The sequence below is a fragment of the Trachurus japonicus genome, chromosome 8 (genome assembly GCF_045865225.1).
Source record: "Trachurus japonicus isolate A0001 chromosome 8, Traja_1.0".
NCBI lineage: Eukaryota > Metazoa > Chordata > Actinopteri > Carangiformes > Carangidae > Trachurus > Trachurus japonicus.
The window spans coordinates 8,405,071-8,420,741 of record NC_140914.1 but is presented as its reverse complement, the minus strand read 5'-3'; the positions used below and the strand labels follow the sequence as shown (position 1 = coordinate 8,420,741).

Genomic DNA, 15,671 nt, shown 5'->3' with positions numbered 1-15,671 from the left:
ATAAAGTCTGGTCTAAGAGCCAAAACCTTATGTCCAAGTGTTGGACAGTGAGTTGGGCTCTTTGGTTTTCCTCATATACTTGATACTGTACACTGAAACCTGCTGCCTCCATGGAGCTAAATGCAGTGCAGAGATCTTTATTTATGACCCACAGCTTGTCCCACAAGCTTTCAGAGGGAATTATATATCACGTACCTGCACCGATATAACTGCAACATTTCATCTGAGCATAATGTGCAGACTATCACATGTTAACAAGCTGTAAATCTATCCCCTTGTGGAAAAAAAAAAGAAAAGTCAAATGCACCTGCTCCATTTTTAATTTGAAAATCAATCGGTTTGAGTCGACACGAGGTTGTTCTCTCCTCCCTCCCCGGTGGAGCCGACGCCTCTGATTGCAGGATGAGGTGAGGGTGAGCAGGGTTAATACAGTTTTAAGTTGCGGAGAAGACTTGAAAGCGTTAATGATATGACCTGAAACTGAAACGGCTCTCCAAGGAGAGCACTGAGAGATAAAGATTTATGACGGCGAGATATGAAGCGGAGGAGATGATTATCACTTGTTGGCATTAGGTAATATCTAATCGCTCCATCGCCCTCTTCTTCTCTGCTCAGACTGACACACATAAACTCACAGACACACACACAGACACACACACAGACACACACGCACACACAGCAGCATTCATTATGAAGGTCTTTTATGTGTGAGTCATGACTTGTCTCTCGGGAACTGATTATCACTTTCTCTTTCATAATTTTCCCTCTGTCCTGACCTGTTCCAGCTTAATTGATGATGAGTGATTCTCTTAAAAAGTTTGGATTCAGCCTTTTAACTCCTCCTCCTCCTCCTCCTCCTTCTCCCTCTCCCTCTGCTCTGCTCTGCTCCGCCCTCACCCATCATCAAACCAATATTTGGCTCATACAGTAGCAAATATATGAAAAAAAAGTGATAAGGCATAACAAACAGCTCTGTCACGCCAGCCACTTTCACATTATTATTATTTCAGGAGGCTGATGATCACGGTGTGGTGGCGTGGGAGGATTTTACTCAGCAGCTTCGAGGTGTCAGTCAGTAAAAACCTGCAGTAGAGTGAGTCTGCCTCTGTCGGCTTCAAGGAGCTGCTCGCAGTAAAATAAATGTCGTTATTATGACTCTTATGAGGCTCTAAGTGCCGTTTCAGAGCCTTTATCCAACACGTCACAGATGAAATTTTGCTAAGAAGAGCTTTTTAATGCCTTTTTATTTTTCATTTTTTCATCATGGAAATGTGGGAAAATGGCCAAAAATCTCAGATCGGTGTTGTCTTGTTCTTGGCAACGTGGACCTGGATGTGTTGGCAGTGGCATGGTGCTCCGACCTCACCTCCGTCCTCTCCTCCTCTACTCCCGCTCCTCTCTGCGCTCAAACATCCAGGCCTGTGAGTTCACACCTCGGATTTCACAGCCTCTCACATCACAAAGGCTCTTGGTCCTCGCTGTTCTCGTCTTTTTTTTGTTCCCCTTGCTCCATCACAATACCTCTGCTGTTTGTTCTTTGTTGGATCGCACCTCTCTCTTCTCTCTCACTCTGTTTCCTTCTTCGTGTCATATTCTTCTCCTCTCTCCTCTCTCCTCTTGTGTGAGAAGCAACATGGCTGCTCCGGCAACGACATCAGTTTTGTCTCTGAGCTGGTTCTCGCCACTTTTGTTCAGACAAAACCTGCATTTAGGTTTTGGTTCAGTATGTATTCAGCTGTTGATATTTCTTTTTTCAATACCAGTTTTACTTGCAGATAGGAATGAGATATTAAAAGACCTGTAAATCACTAGAGCTGGGTGTCGCCTCTGATTTACTGAATCAATTTGATTCCGATTTGATTCAGTATTGATTCATTTACAGTAATTTCACTTTTAGTGCCAATTTTTCATGGTTATTAAAGAGATTTTCACAGATCTAATGCTGCAAATTGTACAAAGATGGAACTGTCTAACTTGGTGCATTATTGAAAAGATTAATGTTTAGGCATTACATTGAAAGTTGACCCAAAAGCAGTTACATTATGCACATTTATTTAACATGAACCACTCCAGAAGTTAAACAGTGCAACTCTTCAGTACATATTCCTATTAAATAATCTAACTACCAACAGGAAATGGCAAACATAAAAAGATCGATATAAGGATTTTATGAATCGATATCTGATCCTTTAAATAAAGATCAATATTAATCAGAAAATAGATTTTTTAAACCCAGCGCTATAAATCACTAGATCTGGTGCGTTGTTAAATATATTTATCTTTACAGTATGAATTGACTCACGTCACGTGTGTTGCTAGCGAGTCCCCTGTGGCACAAACAGCTTCTTCTCCCTCTGTCCGTTACCGTACTTCTGTTCTGTCACATCCTGCGTGTAATATTTGTGCAGCTCTTTGTCGTCTTGGTCGTGGTTTTTAATTCTGAAATACGACCACCACATCCGGTGCCTTCATTGCAGCCACATCTTTTACGTTCTTGCTTCACATGTGACCAGATCTTGAAGTTGTGCACAACAGGAGGCCGTAAAAGGCAAATATTTAAAGACCACTCCTGGGATTATATGAATATAGAAATATTCAAATGAATATTGATTTGAATCTTGACTTCTTCTTTTTTTTTTTCAACTCGGCTCTGATCCAGATTGAACAACCTCTGGGTGGATTACAATGAAGACTTCCATGAACCCAGATGACGTTAGTGATCCCCTCACGTTTCCTCTGTTATCTTTGCTTCTCTGGAAAATCGTTTGGATGGAAATTCAGTTCCCGTTGTGCTCGTCGGAGAAGGAGTCTGAAGATTTGACAGGAAAAGTCAGTGGATCAAAAACATATAGACATTCATGTTTCCCAGATGAAGTATCTGGCCGACTTTGACAGTCATCCCTCTTGAACACCAGCGTTAGCATTTTCAGTTTGCAGTGGACTGTCTCAAATACCTGCAGAACTACACACACACAGACACACAACCTGTGTGTAACTGACTGTTACATTTGGACAAGGACAGGAAACAAGCACCAGTTTGCTGTGTCGTATATTTGGACCTGACCTTTGCAGCCGACAGAATTTATGTGGCACAGACCTTGTGTGCAGAGCGACTCGGCCTTCAGACGTGTTCAGCGTTCAGCTCCCAGGACTCGGCGCTCCTCCTCCCGGTCGGCGTCTCTCCTCCCCGTGCCTCCCTCTCCTCTCCTCTCCTCTCCTCTCCTCTCCTCTCCTCTCCTCTCCTCTCCTCTCCTCTCCTCTCCCTCGCTGGCTCTCCCTATCTCTGATTACTCAGCACTATGCAAAAACATGGATTGTTCACTTCCATTTATTATCATATCTCCTGTAGGTACCTCTTTCTGGTTGGTCAGCTTTCTGACAGCCGTGCTGCTCTCTGTTCTCCCCCTCCTTCTCCCTCTCTGTGCCCTTGTCTCTTTTATTCATCAATTTGGTTTGCAGCCCTCTTCTCCGCCCCTGTTGTCTCCCCCCTCTCTCTCTCTGTTTGGTCTCACAGGCTTGCTCTAATTTCATTGGTTTTCTTTCATTCCTCCTGCACGAATAGTAAGAAATGGCTTTATATAAGAGAGGCCTCATTAATTTTCATTTACATTTAAGGGAGGCTTTTTAACCTTTTTCCCAACGCTTTAAAGATGCAATGACTGCAGCAGCAAGAGCCCAGTTAATACTCATTTATGTTTACATTTACTCAAGTGCTGTAATTAAGTATATTTTAGGGACTTTCATTGCATGCAGCTTAATCCTTGCTGCTGTATCTGTTTGATACTTGCAGTTACAATCCACTGCTGTGAGACCAGAAAATAAAATCTACGATGTGGATTTGTCCTTTAAGATATCCAACAGTAAGCAATCATAAGGAATGCAAAGTTATAATAATATTGAATATTGTTGGTCAGAAGTAGGCCTGTCACAATTATTACATAACCACCTGATCGCTGGTCATTTGAGCTGACCGCAATTATTTTGTATAATCGTTAAAATAATTTCCATTCATTTGTATAAAAGCAGCTGGATGACACTCACAGAAATGTCACATTTCCATCACTGTTTCCCCGTCTTTTTCCACCGCTTGAGGTTTGAATTGTCCTCTTTTAATGACATCATCACGTTGCGGCCTATTCTTCTACTATGGTTTAATGGCACCACACCTGCATTTCGATGAGCATCTGTTGACATTTACATCATGGATTCAGTTGCAAAGCCTAAAGTCAAACAGAAATGCAGTTTTTTATTTCTATATTCCAACGTTTAATGCCAATAAATGGCTTTTCTTCTCCCTAAGCTGTACAGTATGTGTATTGGCAGTGTAAAATGATCAGAAAAAGAAAATGTAGCTATTAATATTAATTTCTATTACTAATTTCATGATTGTGACAGCTGTAGTCAGAGGATTTCAAGTCTGAGCTTCCACAGTTTTGCTCCACACTCCGTCTTCATTCATGGCTGTGAACAGAAGTTTGCCCGTTAATAGGCTTTTTCAAAAGTTGTAGAGTGGAAACGCTGCCAGTCAGTCAGTGTTTGCCACAACCGGTCCAGCAGCACTCAGCGTATTTGTATGTGTGAGAAGTGACGGGATATAAACAGAAATCAGATCAACTCTTTTAGCTCATTTCAGTGATTTTTTTTTCTTTTTCTGTTTTCTCTGAAGTGAGTTTTATTTATTTCAGGTATTGCTACAAATCTGAACCGACTACAAGCCCCCCCCCCCTCCCCTCCCTCCCTCGATGGCCATGTTTTTGTTTTTCAAAAAGAATAAGATTTTAAAAATAGATTAGCTGAAATAGATCTTCCTTGTCACATCCCGGCTCCTGTTGTGCAGCTTCTCCTCCTCTTCCTCCTCTTCTTCTCGTTTTCATTTTCTTGCAGCACTTCGTCATTTTTCTCCCCTCGTCGTGCCGGACAGCTGCTCGTTTCAGCTCCCGCTCGGCGTCCCGTGAGGAAAGCCTTGATGTTATATGTCTGACACATATTTCTTCCCTCACAACACGGCTCCCATGAGTCCCTCCTGTCTCCCAGCTGCCACTGCTGCACACACACACACACACACACACACACAAACACCGACGCGTTAACTGAGTGCATCTACAATTTAAAGTCGTCTCATTATTCTGCACTTGATATTCACTCCAAAGTGAGATGAAAACAAACAGCAACTTGATGCCGAATTCTTTTTTTCCTTCCACATGAATGTTTTACTGTCAGTTTTGTACAGTTTTGTTTTTGTGTCGTTCTCAGATCAGTGGTTTAAAGCAACTACTTACTACAGATGTCAAATAGATATGGTGAAGGAAAAGTGTGTTTCTGTCTGAATCTGTGATTTAGTAGAGGTTTACAGTTGCATTGAGCTGTCAAGGCCACCGTAGTTTCAATAGTGTCTCTGCAGCTATCTCTCTGTTGATCGGTCAATTTTATTTATTTCATTCAAGTAACATTAGGAATTGAGAGGGGAAAAACAACTGTTTAAAGGAATAATTCACCAAATTTATGACTATTATTGACTCACCCTCATACTGATGAATACTCCGGAGTAGTTTTTTATCCCTCAAAGTGCATCCGGTTCGTAGTCCAACGAAATCAGTAGTGCCCGACACAAAAATGTCCATAAAACTACACAAAAACCTTGAAATATTCCTCCATACCACTCGTCCGCTGCAATCCAAGTGTCCTGGAGGGATGTAGTCCAGAGTTTACTCGAGCGGGTGAACACGAGAGCACGCACCAGGCTAACTCAATACAGGACTGTTAAGGCTGTAAAAATGTCCTAAATTACGTAATTTTGAGTAAACTCTGGACTATATCCCTTCAGGACACTTGGATTGCAGCAGACAAGCAGTGGGGAGGAATATTACAAGATTTTTGTGTAGTTTTATGGACATTTTTGTGTCGGGCGCTACTGACTCTCACATAAGGATTTCCTTGGACTACGAACTGGCCTCCCGGGTCTCCAGATGCACTTTGAGGAATAAAAAACTACTCCAGAGTATTCATTAGCATGAGGGTGAGTCAATAATTGACTGAATTTCATTTTTTGGTGAACTATTCCTTTAACATTTCGTGAGGTAATAACAAGTGAAATGTGTTTACTTTTAGTCTTTTACAAGCACACTAGCTGAGCCCAGTGTCCCCTGAGCTCAGCTGGAGCATGTGGAACAGGATGTAGAGTTGACTGTAGGTGCTGTGTGAGTTTGGAGCCAGAGAGCAGAGGTAATGAGGCAGAGCTTTATAGATAAATAACAAAAAATGCAAATCGTGCACTTTTTCATATTGGATGCAGTGGTGGTGAGTGGTGGATTTGATAAAGCTCAGTGCGCTGTGACACACAGCAGAGTCCAGAGGCGCTCAGGTGGAGGGAGAAGCTGCGTAAACACAACATCTGTATCAGTGCAGGCTGAATTTAGACACTCGTTTAATGGACAACTGCAGGAAAGAGACGCCTGACTTGCTTCTGAGTGCGATAGTTTCGACCGTCCTCTTGTTTGTCATGTCGGTCTCGAAGGCGAGCGCAGTCGGTTTTCCTTCCCTCCTGTGGATTCGAGCGCCGTCCCTCCCGTCGTTTGTTTGGCTTTGTGTGGAGCTGTCCAGAATGTAGTGGTGCTGAAAATCCTGAAGTCAACCAGGAGCCACCGGGGGCAGATCTGTTATCTCAGCTCAGCTTGCACTTGAATGCAGCGCCGCATCACTGATGCTCTGAAGTGGCTTCTCCGGGCCCTGAGGGGTGATGGCGAGAGGCGAGAGAGTCTATAGTTTATCATATGAAGAGCTGTTGTCCACTGAGAGTGTCTCTGCTGTGGACGGGCTGTGATAAATCGTCTGCTGTGGACGTTGTTATCGGCTTTTTCACACAGCTTCAGTCGACTGAATTAGTAAAAACTGACATTTAGTTTCTTGACGCTTTAAGAAACTGCAGCAACAAAGTCATTTTATAATGTATATAAATATAAAATATATATATTACAATTGATTTTTTTTCCTTTATACAAGGAGAGTTAGTTGGGAGGGAACACTTATATTTAAATGGTTCAGGGTATTGATTAAACATCAGTTCTCTCCAGGCTGCCTTGTTTATTATAACAAATGACGAGCTGTGTTTTTAAAAGAATAAAACATTTTAGAGCCTCACAATTGATTAATTGAAATATTATACAGATTGTAATATATCCAAGTGCAACATCAAGCTAGAGTTACATGAGGTGCTGTGATGCAAAATCACAGATGTAAGGAGAACTTTGCTGTGTGGTACGAACCATCATTACATAGAAGTCATAAAGTATAAAAGTCAAAGTCAGCTTTATTGTCAATTCTACAATATATCCAGGACATACAGAGGACCCTCTGTGCAGAGTATAAACATTTAAAACAAAATACAAATCTAGAATATATAAAAATAGGTGCATATAAAACTAAACTAGAAATAAAAAGAAAATATACAAAAATTCAATTCCATTCAAATAACTTTTTTTTATCCCTGAGGGGCAATTCAAGAGCACACCGAACAGTTCAAAGAAAGAGCATTCATAGACATATAACGACCACAAGCAACAAAAATATATACAACTATAAAGTCAATTATCAAGAAAAGTACAAAATTATGTCACAAACTTGTGTGTTTGGCTGCAGATGGTACGAAATGTGTTGAAACGTTGACTTTCTGGCCAGCACAGATCAAGGACAGACATTAAACAGAATAGTTTTTTTATATTTCTGGTGTAGACGGTGTGATTTCTGCCTGATGGTCGGGACATATGAGTGAAAAGATGGACGGAGCAGTTGGTAAAATCCAAAACAAAAATGTGAAAGTCAGCTGTTGGAGTGTTGGTGAGGTTTTCTCCTTCTCCTCGTTGTCATACTCAAATCTAACATACTAGTATATTGCGGCGCTGTAGCCTGTAGTGGCGCCCGCTGCACCGCCGCCGCCGCCGTGTCAGTGACGGTTGAACCGATGCTTCAGTCACCTGGAGGCCGGAGGCTCGGCGTCTGGCAGGAGGCTGCAGGCGGCACTTTAACAGCACGATTGGGCTCATTTGTACATGAGGTGTGAATAGTATGTGAGAGATATTAGAGGTTCAGTACGTCTGGTGTTGAAGCAGCCTGTTTCCATGGAGACCACAGTTTGTTAGCGTGCGGAAACTTACACACTTCGGTAACACTTTACTTGAATAGGTATTCATAAGATTGACATAACACTGTCATAACCATGTGACATAACAGCTGTCATAGACATCAATGAATACTTATGACAGCTGTCGTTAAAGAGTCATTCGGTAAGTTATGTCACTTTTGATGCAAAGTTGACATTATTTGAGATGTCCTTGTTATGAGAACTTGACATAAAGACAACATAACCTATCATAGCAGACCTAATTGGCTTTATGCACAGCTCCCCTACTTCCTGAAATAAGCCAGCTCATTTATTTTCTGTCTTACATTATTGGACCAATTGATTAATCCAGGTGTGTCTGACCTCACAACAATGGTCAGGCACGCTGTGTTTTATCTCGTTATAGTTGTTTTGTTATGTCCTTGTTGTCTGCATTGTTATGTCGTTTATAATACTATGTTTTTCTGTCACTGTACTGTTTTTATGTTTTGGGACTCCGGATGGAAATTAGCATTGCTGCTATAATTCGGCACATTTACATGTTTTTATATGTACATTGATGTGCACTGTCCCACCCAAATAAACAAATAAAGTAAAGTAAAGTATAAAGCCCATTGCATTTTTAAATTATGTCAAGTTCTCATAACAAGGACATCAAACAATGTCAACTTTGCATCAAAAGTGACATAACTTACCGAATGACACTTAACAACAGCTGTCATAAGTATTCATTGATGTTTATGACAGCTGTTATGTCAGTTTTATGAACGCGTATTCAAGTGAAGTGTTACCCAAACTTCTTCTGTTGTTGTTTTTTTGTCCCTGTCCTAATCATTTTTCTTCTTCTCCTCCCTCCCGTCGCAGTGTCTCTCTGGGAATGATGGTGTTGACGCTGGTGGTGCCCCCCTCTCTGTCGCCATGACGATGCCATTCAGCCCCCTGTCCAGCGACGAGGAGCAACAAAGGATGCTGGGAAACAATCGCCACCTCTATCTCGGGGCGGAGGACGAGGAGGACGAGGAGGAGGAAGAGGGCGAGGAGATGGAGGAGGACGAGCGCGACGAGGACGGCGAGGAGGAGGAGGAGAACGGCGAGCTGGAGGGGGAGGAGGAGGACGAGGAGGAGGAGCTGGTGGAGGAGGTGCAGCGGCGAGGAGGAGGAGGAGGAGGAGGGGGAATGTCCAGGGTCGGCCGGGGCGAGGGACACAGGCAGTCCAGCAAACTGGGCGGACGACCCGGCGGCGGGGACAGACAGGTCCGGCCAGGGAACCCGGGACACGCCACCAACCCGTACTCGTCCAACCCGGCGCCCACGCACCAACAGCCGACGGCCAATCAGATGCAGCAGCAGCAGCAGCAGCAGCAGCAGCAGAGGAGGCTGAAGGAGCGCAGCGCCAGCACGGTGCCATCTGAGGACGCCCACATCGCCATGATGGTGTTTCGCATCGGGATCCCAGACATAAAGCAAACGGTCAGTGCTGCACACACACACACACACACACACACAATCTGACAGCATGATGGCAAACAAAACAAAAAGTTGGGTTCACACACACACGGACACCGGGCTTCACTCCCGTCCAACTTTTGTCCCGTAAGTTTGTTTGTCTTCACTTCTCAGGTCCTTGAGGTAAAGTGGGTCGCTCACTAATAGACTAGACGATCGCTGGTTCGATCCCTGGCTCCTCCAAGTTGTGATACTGAACTCAATGTTTCCAGTAATGACATTTCTTTTTTTTAAAGTATGCTTTTTGGCTTTTTGGCTTTTTTGCCTTTTTTATTTGATAGCACAGTGAGATAGACAGGAAAGGGGGAGGCAGAGAGAGGGGGAATGACATGCAGGAAAGGTCTGCCCGACGCGGGATTCGAACCGGGGCCGCCTGCGTTGAGGACTGTAGCCTCTAAATGGGGCGGCCGCTTTAACCACTGCGCCAAGCACCGCCCCCAATAATGACATTTCTATCAGTTTATGAGTGTGTGTTTGTGTGCACTGTGGGAATCATTAAGCATAGACAGCCTAAGCGGAAGCGGAAGAGAAGCTCGCCATGGGACCTCAGTTCGGAAAAAATCTCCATGCAAGTGAATGGGAGTCAAAATTTTATTTCATCATCCGATTGAATTGTGTCATGAGAAAAATATACGACCTTATCCTATCTAAAACATTGCGTTTCTTACATGGAGATTTTTTCTGAATTGAGGTCCCATGGCGACCGTTACTTCCTGCTTCTCCTATTTCTGCCTAAATAAGGTCAAATCATCACATGGTTAGCTCAGCTTAGTTTAGCACACACCTGGAAACAGTGGGTTCCCACACGTCCTGGAAAACCATGGTAAATGGCCAGTTTTCCAGTCATGGGAAACACATGGAAAATGAGAAAAAAAAAGGCAAATGTCCTGGAAAAGCTTGAGTTGTCCTGGAAAATTATTGATCAAATTGTGACTTCAGATACCAGCACTTTGTTTGACTGTTTCAGATAGGGGTGGGCAAAAATATCGATATGGCAATATATCGCGATACTTTATACCGCGATACGATATCGATATTCAATATTTAAATATCGATTTTTTTTTTCAAAAAAAAAAAAAAAATTTTTTTTTTTCAAATTTTTTTTGAAAAAAAATTTTTTTTTTCAAATTTTTTTTTTTCAAATAATAAATCATGTTTCAGACGTAAATCCAGTCCGCGAGGTGTCACTGTACTGCTACCTCAGACAGTGTGTTGTACATGCAAATATGTTGTTGTAACTTGCACTTGTATAAAATTTGAATTACATTGTTTTGACTCAGTTTGTCCCATAAATTATCACTATCATCTGATGTACATACAACTCGGATTTTAAGATGCATAATGCCTTTTACATTTTTCAGTGAACTATGTAGAATATCGCAATATATCGCAAAATTTGGATATCGCAATATCGTATCGTATCGTGACTCAAGTATCGTGATGCGTATCGTATCGTGAGGTCCTTGGCAATACCCAGCCCTAGTTTCAGACCTCACCAAGGATTTTAACTAGAGACTGTGAGTTGATGAGTGTTTTCAGTATCGGACGCATGTTTGTGTTGTTCTATGATAAATCTGTCATCATTTCTAAGCATATAGATTATTTCACAGATGAGTTAGAGACATAGACTGCACATCTTTAAAACAGACTTCTGGGGGTGAGAGAGGAATAAACATAGAAACAAACTGGTTAAATGCACAAAATAAGGTACAAGGTCGAAAAAAAATTAAAAATTCTCCAAAGCATGAATGGGACGGGGGATGTCTTAGTGCATTGTTTTTCAACGACGAAAAAAAGAGTATGGACTGGTAGTAGGAGCGATGCTGTTTTCCTTAGTTTCCAGTATTTGTGCTAAGCTAGGCTAATGTAACTCTCGTCACAAAAGTGAGTAAAAGCACAGATTTCTTGTTTGAAAGCGTTCAGGTTGGTGCTGCTGTCACATCATTAATGTGACCCTGCAGAAAGTGAGTGGGTGGGAAGATTTTCCTCAAAGGCGTCAGTTTAAAAGTTGAAAGAAGAGGCTTAAACTTTCGCTGCGGAGATGTCACAACAAGAAAAGTGTCACACCACCTTCAAAAGCAGCGCTCGTCCCCTCTGGGTTCCCACACTGACACAATATATATACGTACAGTATATACACGCCCAGAGCCCTGGGACTCTGAACACTGATGTTAACGTGGGAGGGAGCCACAGTGTTTCTGACGTCTGTGGCCCCGGGGCCCATCCATCTTCTCATAACGGTGTCCATGAGTGTATGACTGTGTGTGTGTGTGTGTGTGTGTGTGTGTGTGTGTGTGTGTGTGTGTGTGTGTGTTCTTGTACTTATTACGTTGTGAGGACCGGAACAAGTTTTTAACCAACAGAGTGGGGAAGTGAGGACATTTTGGCCGGTCCTCACTTTTTCCAAGGGCTGTTTGAGGGTTAAGACTTTAGGTCATAATTAGGTTTATATTAGGTTTAGAGTAATGGTTGAGGTTAGGCATTTGTTTTGGATGGTTAAGGTTAGGGTAAGGGGGCTAAAGGGAATACATTATGTTAATGAGTGTCCTCTCAAAGATAGATTTACAAGGATGTGTGTGTGTGTGTGTGTGTGTGTGTGTGTGTGTGTGGTCGGGTCAGTCAAAACCTGCAAAGCGCTGCATGCTCCAGAAACACTACAAATCTCCCAAGACCGGGCGCATTACGTCGATTAGATCCTCTCCTCTTCCTCTCTCTCTCACTGCATCAGCAGCAGCATACATGAGACAAGAGCAAATACTCGTCAGCAAAGTGACGGCGAGCTGGACTTTCAAGGTGACCCAGCTCCCTGAGAGAGAGAGGTGATGGTGGAGCAAAATGGGCTCTATGCACAGCTCCATTACTTCCTGAACTTAAGGCAGGTCCTTCATTTCCTGTCTTACATTATTGGACAAATTGATTAATTCAGGTGCATCTGAGTAGTGACAATGGCCAGACACACCTGGATTAATCAGTTTGTCCAATAATGTAAGACAGGAAATAAAGGAGCTGCCTTAAGTTCAGGAAGTAGTGGAGCTGTGCATAGAGCCCATTGCTTATAAGAGCAATCACAATGAAAAAACTTGCAGGAATTTTATCTGAAAAGAAAAAGAAAAATAGTAGAAGAAGAAGAAGAGGAAGAAGAAACTCTGAGAGAAAGCAGGAACGGCTCCTGAGGGGGAAGTTGAAGAGGGGAACAGTTGAGAGTTGAGGGGGTTGGGGGGGAGGGGGGGGGGGCCTGAGCGGCGCTGCCTCTGGCTTCATGTTGCAAAAGAGCTTTTAAATGGTGCAATAAAACACGCCATTAAAAAGTCTCCTGGTTTGACTTGGTTTTTACAGTCGCCGTCCAGAATCGTGATGGAGCGATACGCCGCCGCTGTTTCCCGGACGCGGCCTTACATCAGGAGCATGTTGTTGTCCAAATGTTTTTTTTTTTTCCCACCGCAGCTTGTGTCCGTGTACAGTAGCGGAGCGGAGGCAGCTGCCAGGCGCCCGGGGCCGGGGCCGGGGCAGCTTCTCCCTCTGGTTTGTTTCCTGATGAGTGAATAGTAAAAGCAATTGTCCTGATAATTGAATTATGAAGAGCGGAGAAACGGGGCTACGTGGAGCTGAGGCTGCATCCAAGTGTGTGTGTTTGTGTGTGTGTGTGTGTGTGTGGGTTTGTGAGCAGGAGGAGTGTGTGTGTGCATGTTTGCTTGTTGCAGCAGACTGTGTCTCTGTGTTCAACAATCAGACCTCGGCTGTCCGTCCTTCTCTCTCCTCTCTATTAAGCCACTGAGGCTGGTTGCGACGTGTCGGCTTTATAAATCATCAGCAAGAATAAAACTGCAAATGAAATAAATGTATTTTCAAGGGCCTGTGTGTGTGTGTGTGTGTGTGTGTGTGTGTGTGCGTGCGTGTGTGTGTGTGTCCATATTTTATATTTACCATCCCAGTGCACTATAAATGCCTCGCTCAACGCTTCTTCCTCCCTCTTGCTGCCGTGTGATTTATTATTGATCTGTGCATGGGTGTCTTCAGCAGCAGTGTGTGTGTGTGTGTGTGTGTGTGTGTGTTCCACAGACACACACACACACACACACACACACACACACTGCTGCTGCTGCTTGATTCAGTGTTTTTAAATCCAACCATAAATAATTCACTGCTCCCTATTTATTCTAACAAATCGGCATCAAAGTTTAATTGTGAAAAGAGAGGGAATGGGGTTAAAACCTCAGAAGGAACTGGGATAGTGTCGTGAAACACATGCTGCTGGTGGGATGAGGCACAAGAGAGGAGGAGGAGGAGGAGGAAGAAGTAGAGAGAAGAGGAAGAGGGAGAAGAGGTGGATGAGAGAAAAGAAGAGAAATAAAACAGAGATAGAGGTAAATGGAGGCAGACGGAGATAGAAGTTGATCAAAGTAGATGGAGGGTCGCTGAGAAAGACGGCTGAGGAGAGATAAAGGCAGACAGACGTAGATCCAGACGGATAAAGTGAAGCAGACAGAAATACATAAAGGTGGAATCAGGCTTCTGTTGCTGAGTGATATTGACTTTTGAAGCTGCTCGGTGAGTTGGATCTTTTACGTGGACGTTCGGTATCTTTGGACCTGACCATGTTCACACCAGGGTTGATTTTTGTAAACTAACTTTAGCTCTTTTAAAGGGATAGTTCAACATTTTGGCAAATTGTCCCATTGCCATAATCCCTATAGTCATGGCAGTAGGTTCGTTACCTTTAATTGTCGGTGCAAGCTGTTTTTAGAACGGCGGAGCAGAGCCGTGAGCTGCTCAGAGCTACGCTACGGAGGCTCATGGGATTTCTTGGTTTCCCTCTAAAACAACTCTGTCTGGTAACGTTGTGTTATTATCTCATAGCGTGGTGAATGTGCAGGTCACAACTTGTCCACCAGAGCGTTGTGGAGTTGTTGGATTGTGTATTTGATGAGTTTGATGAGGAGGATCCAAGAAATCCTGTGAGCCTCCGTCGCGTAGCTCTGAGCAGCTCACGGCTCTGCTCCGCCGTTCTAAAAATAGCTTGCAACTAAACTGACATAAAAAAGCAATCTGAAAAACTAATGAAAATCTTAAAACTACAATAACCTTAGTTCACACCATGTAAAAAATTGTAAATATGTTCATTGATTGTAAAAAACAAACAAACAATAAAACCACATTCACACTGATGATCAGTGTCATGTTAATTCCTCCTCATCTCATAAACTGAATATCTAACACCTGTCAGAATCGAGGCACCTCTGGATCCTCCTGTACAACACTGGAAAATAATAATTCACATTTTTTATCATGTTCATGTGGAAGAACAGATTAGATTCATTTGTGCTTTAACAGAGAAACTGTTCAAGCCTCTGCAAAAGCTTTTAATGAGTTGCCAAGAGGTGCAAATTAAAAGATAAGGCTAATTACATGCTGCGTCTTTTTTTACTTCCCGAGCTGATGTTTATTAACTTTTTTATTTTCGCTCAAGACAAAAAAAAGGATCTTTAAATGTCCTTTGTGTCACAGCAGCGCGTGTCTCTATTTGTGGACTCCAGATTGACATGTCCTGTATAATCATATTCATTAGCCTGGCTGACGGATGAGGATGATGACACTGACGGGCTAATGTGCAGTTTTAACTAAAAAACATGCAGCAGTGATCAGATATACAGTATCAGTGGAGCATTGTGGGATTTTCACCTTTTTTCTTTTCTTTTTTTTTGCTTCTCGTGTGATTTTATTGCACTCACACACCGATGAACATATAAAACGTGACCTTGCTGACTTTTTACCGCCTGACTTGGTACTGTCTTGCTCCCCAAGGTCGTCAGTTATAACGCGCCGTCTCTCTAGCTCTCACTCTCTGATTCACCCACTTCAGGCCACTTTGCTCTTTCAAAATAAAAACCCCTCTGATCTTGTTTTTTCATCTTCTTGCCCTCTCTCTCCCTCCCTCTCTCTCTCCTCCACCTCCTTCTCTCACTGGCGGCGTCGGGCGATATCCCTTTACACTCCCAGTAGATTAGGTCTGTTCCACATGTCAGCTAATTCACCCTCAATAAACTCTAAT

At 43.0% G+C, this 15,671-nt stretch overlaps 1 protein-coding gene across 1 annotated transcript in view; it reads left to right on the top strand.

Moving 5' to 3' along the window:
• Positions 1–1,283: 1,283 nt before the first annotated feature.
• shank1 (SH3 and multiple ankyrin repeat domains 1) overlaps positions 1,284–15,671 on the top strand; it is an 88,476-nt gene continuing 74,088 nt past the window's right edge. Inside the window, exons 1-2 of the mRNA XM_085783581.1 lie at positions 1,284–1,421; positions 8,981–9,586. Coding sequence (XP_085639707.1) covers positions 9,035–9,586 — 552 coding nt within the window. The 5' untranslated portion in view covers positions 1,284–1,421; positions 8,981–9,034. The remainder of the gene's footprint in view (positions 1,422–8,980; positions 9,587–15,671) is intronic.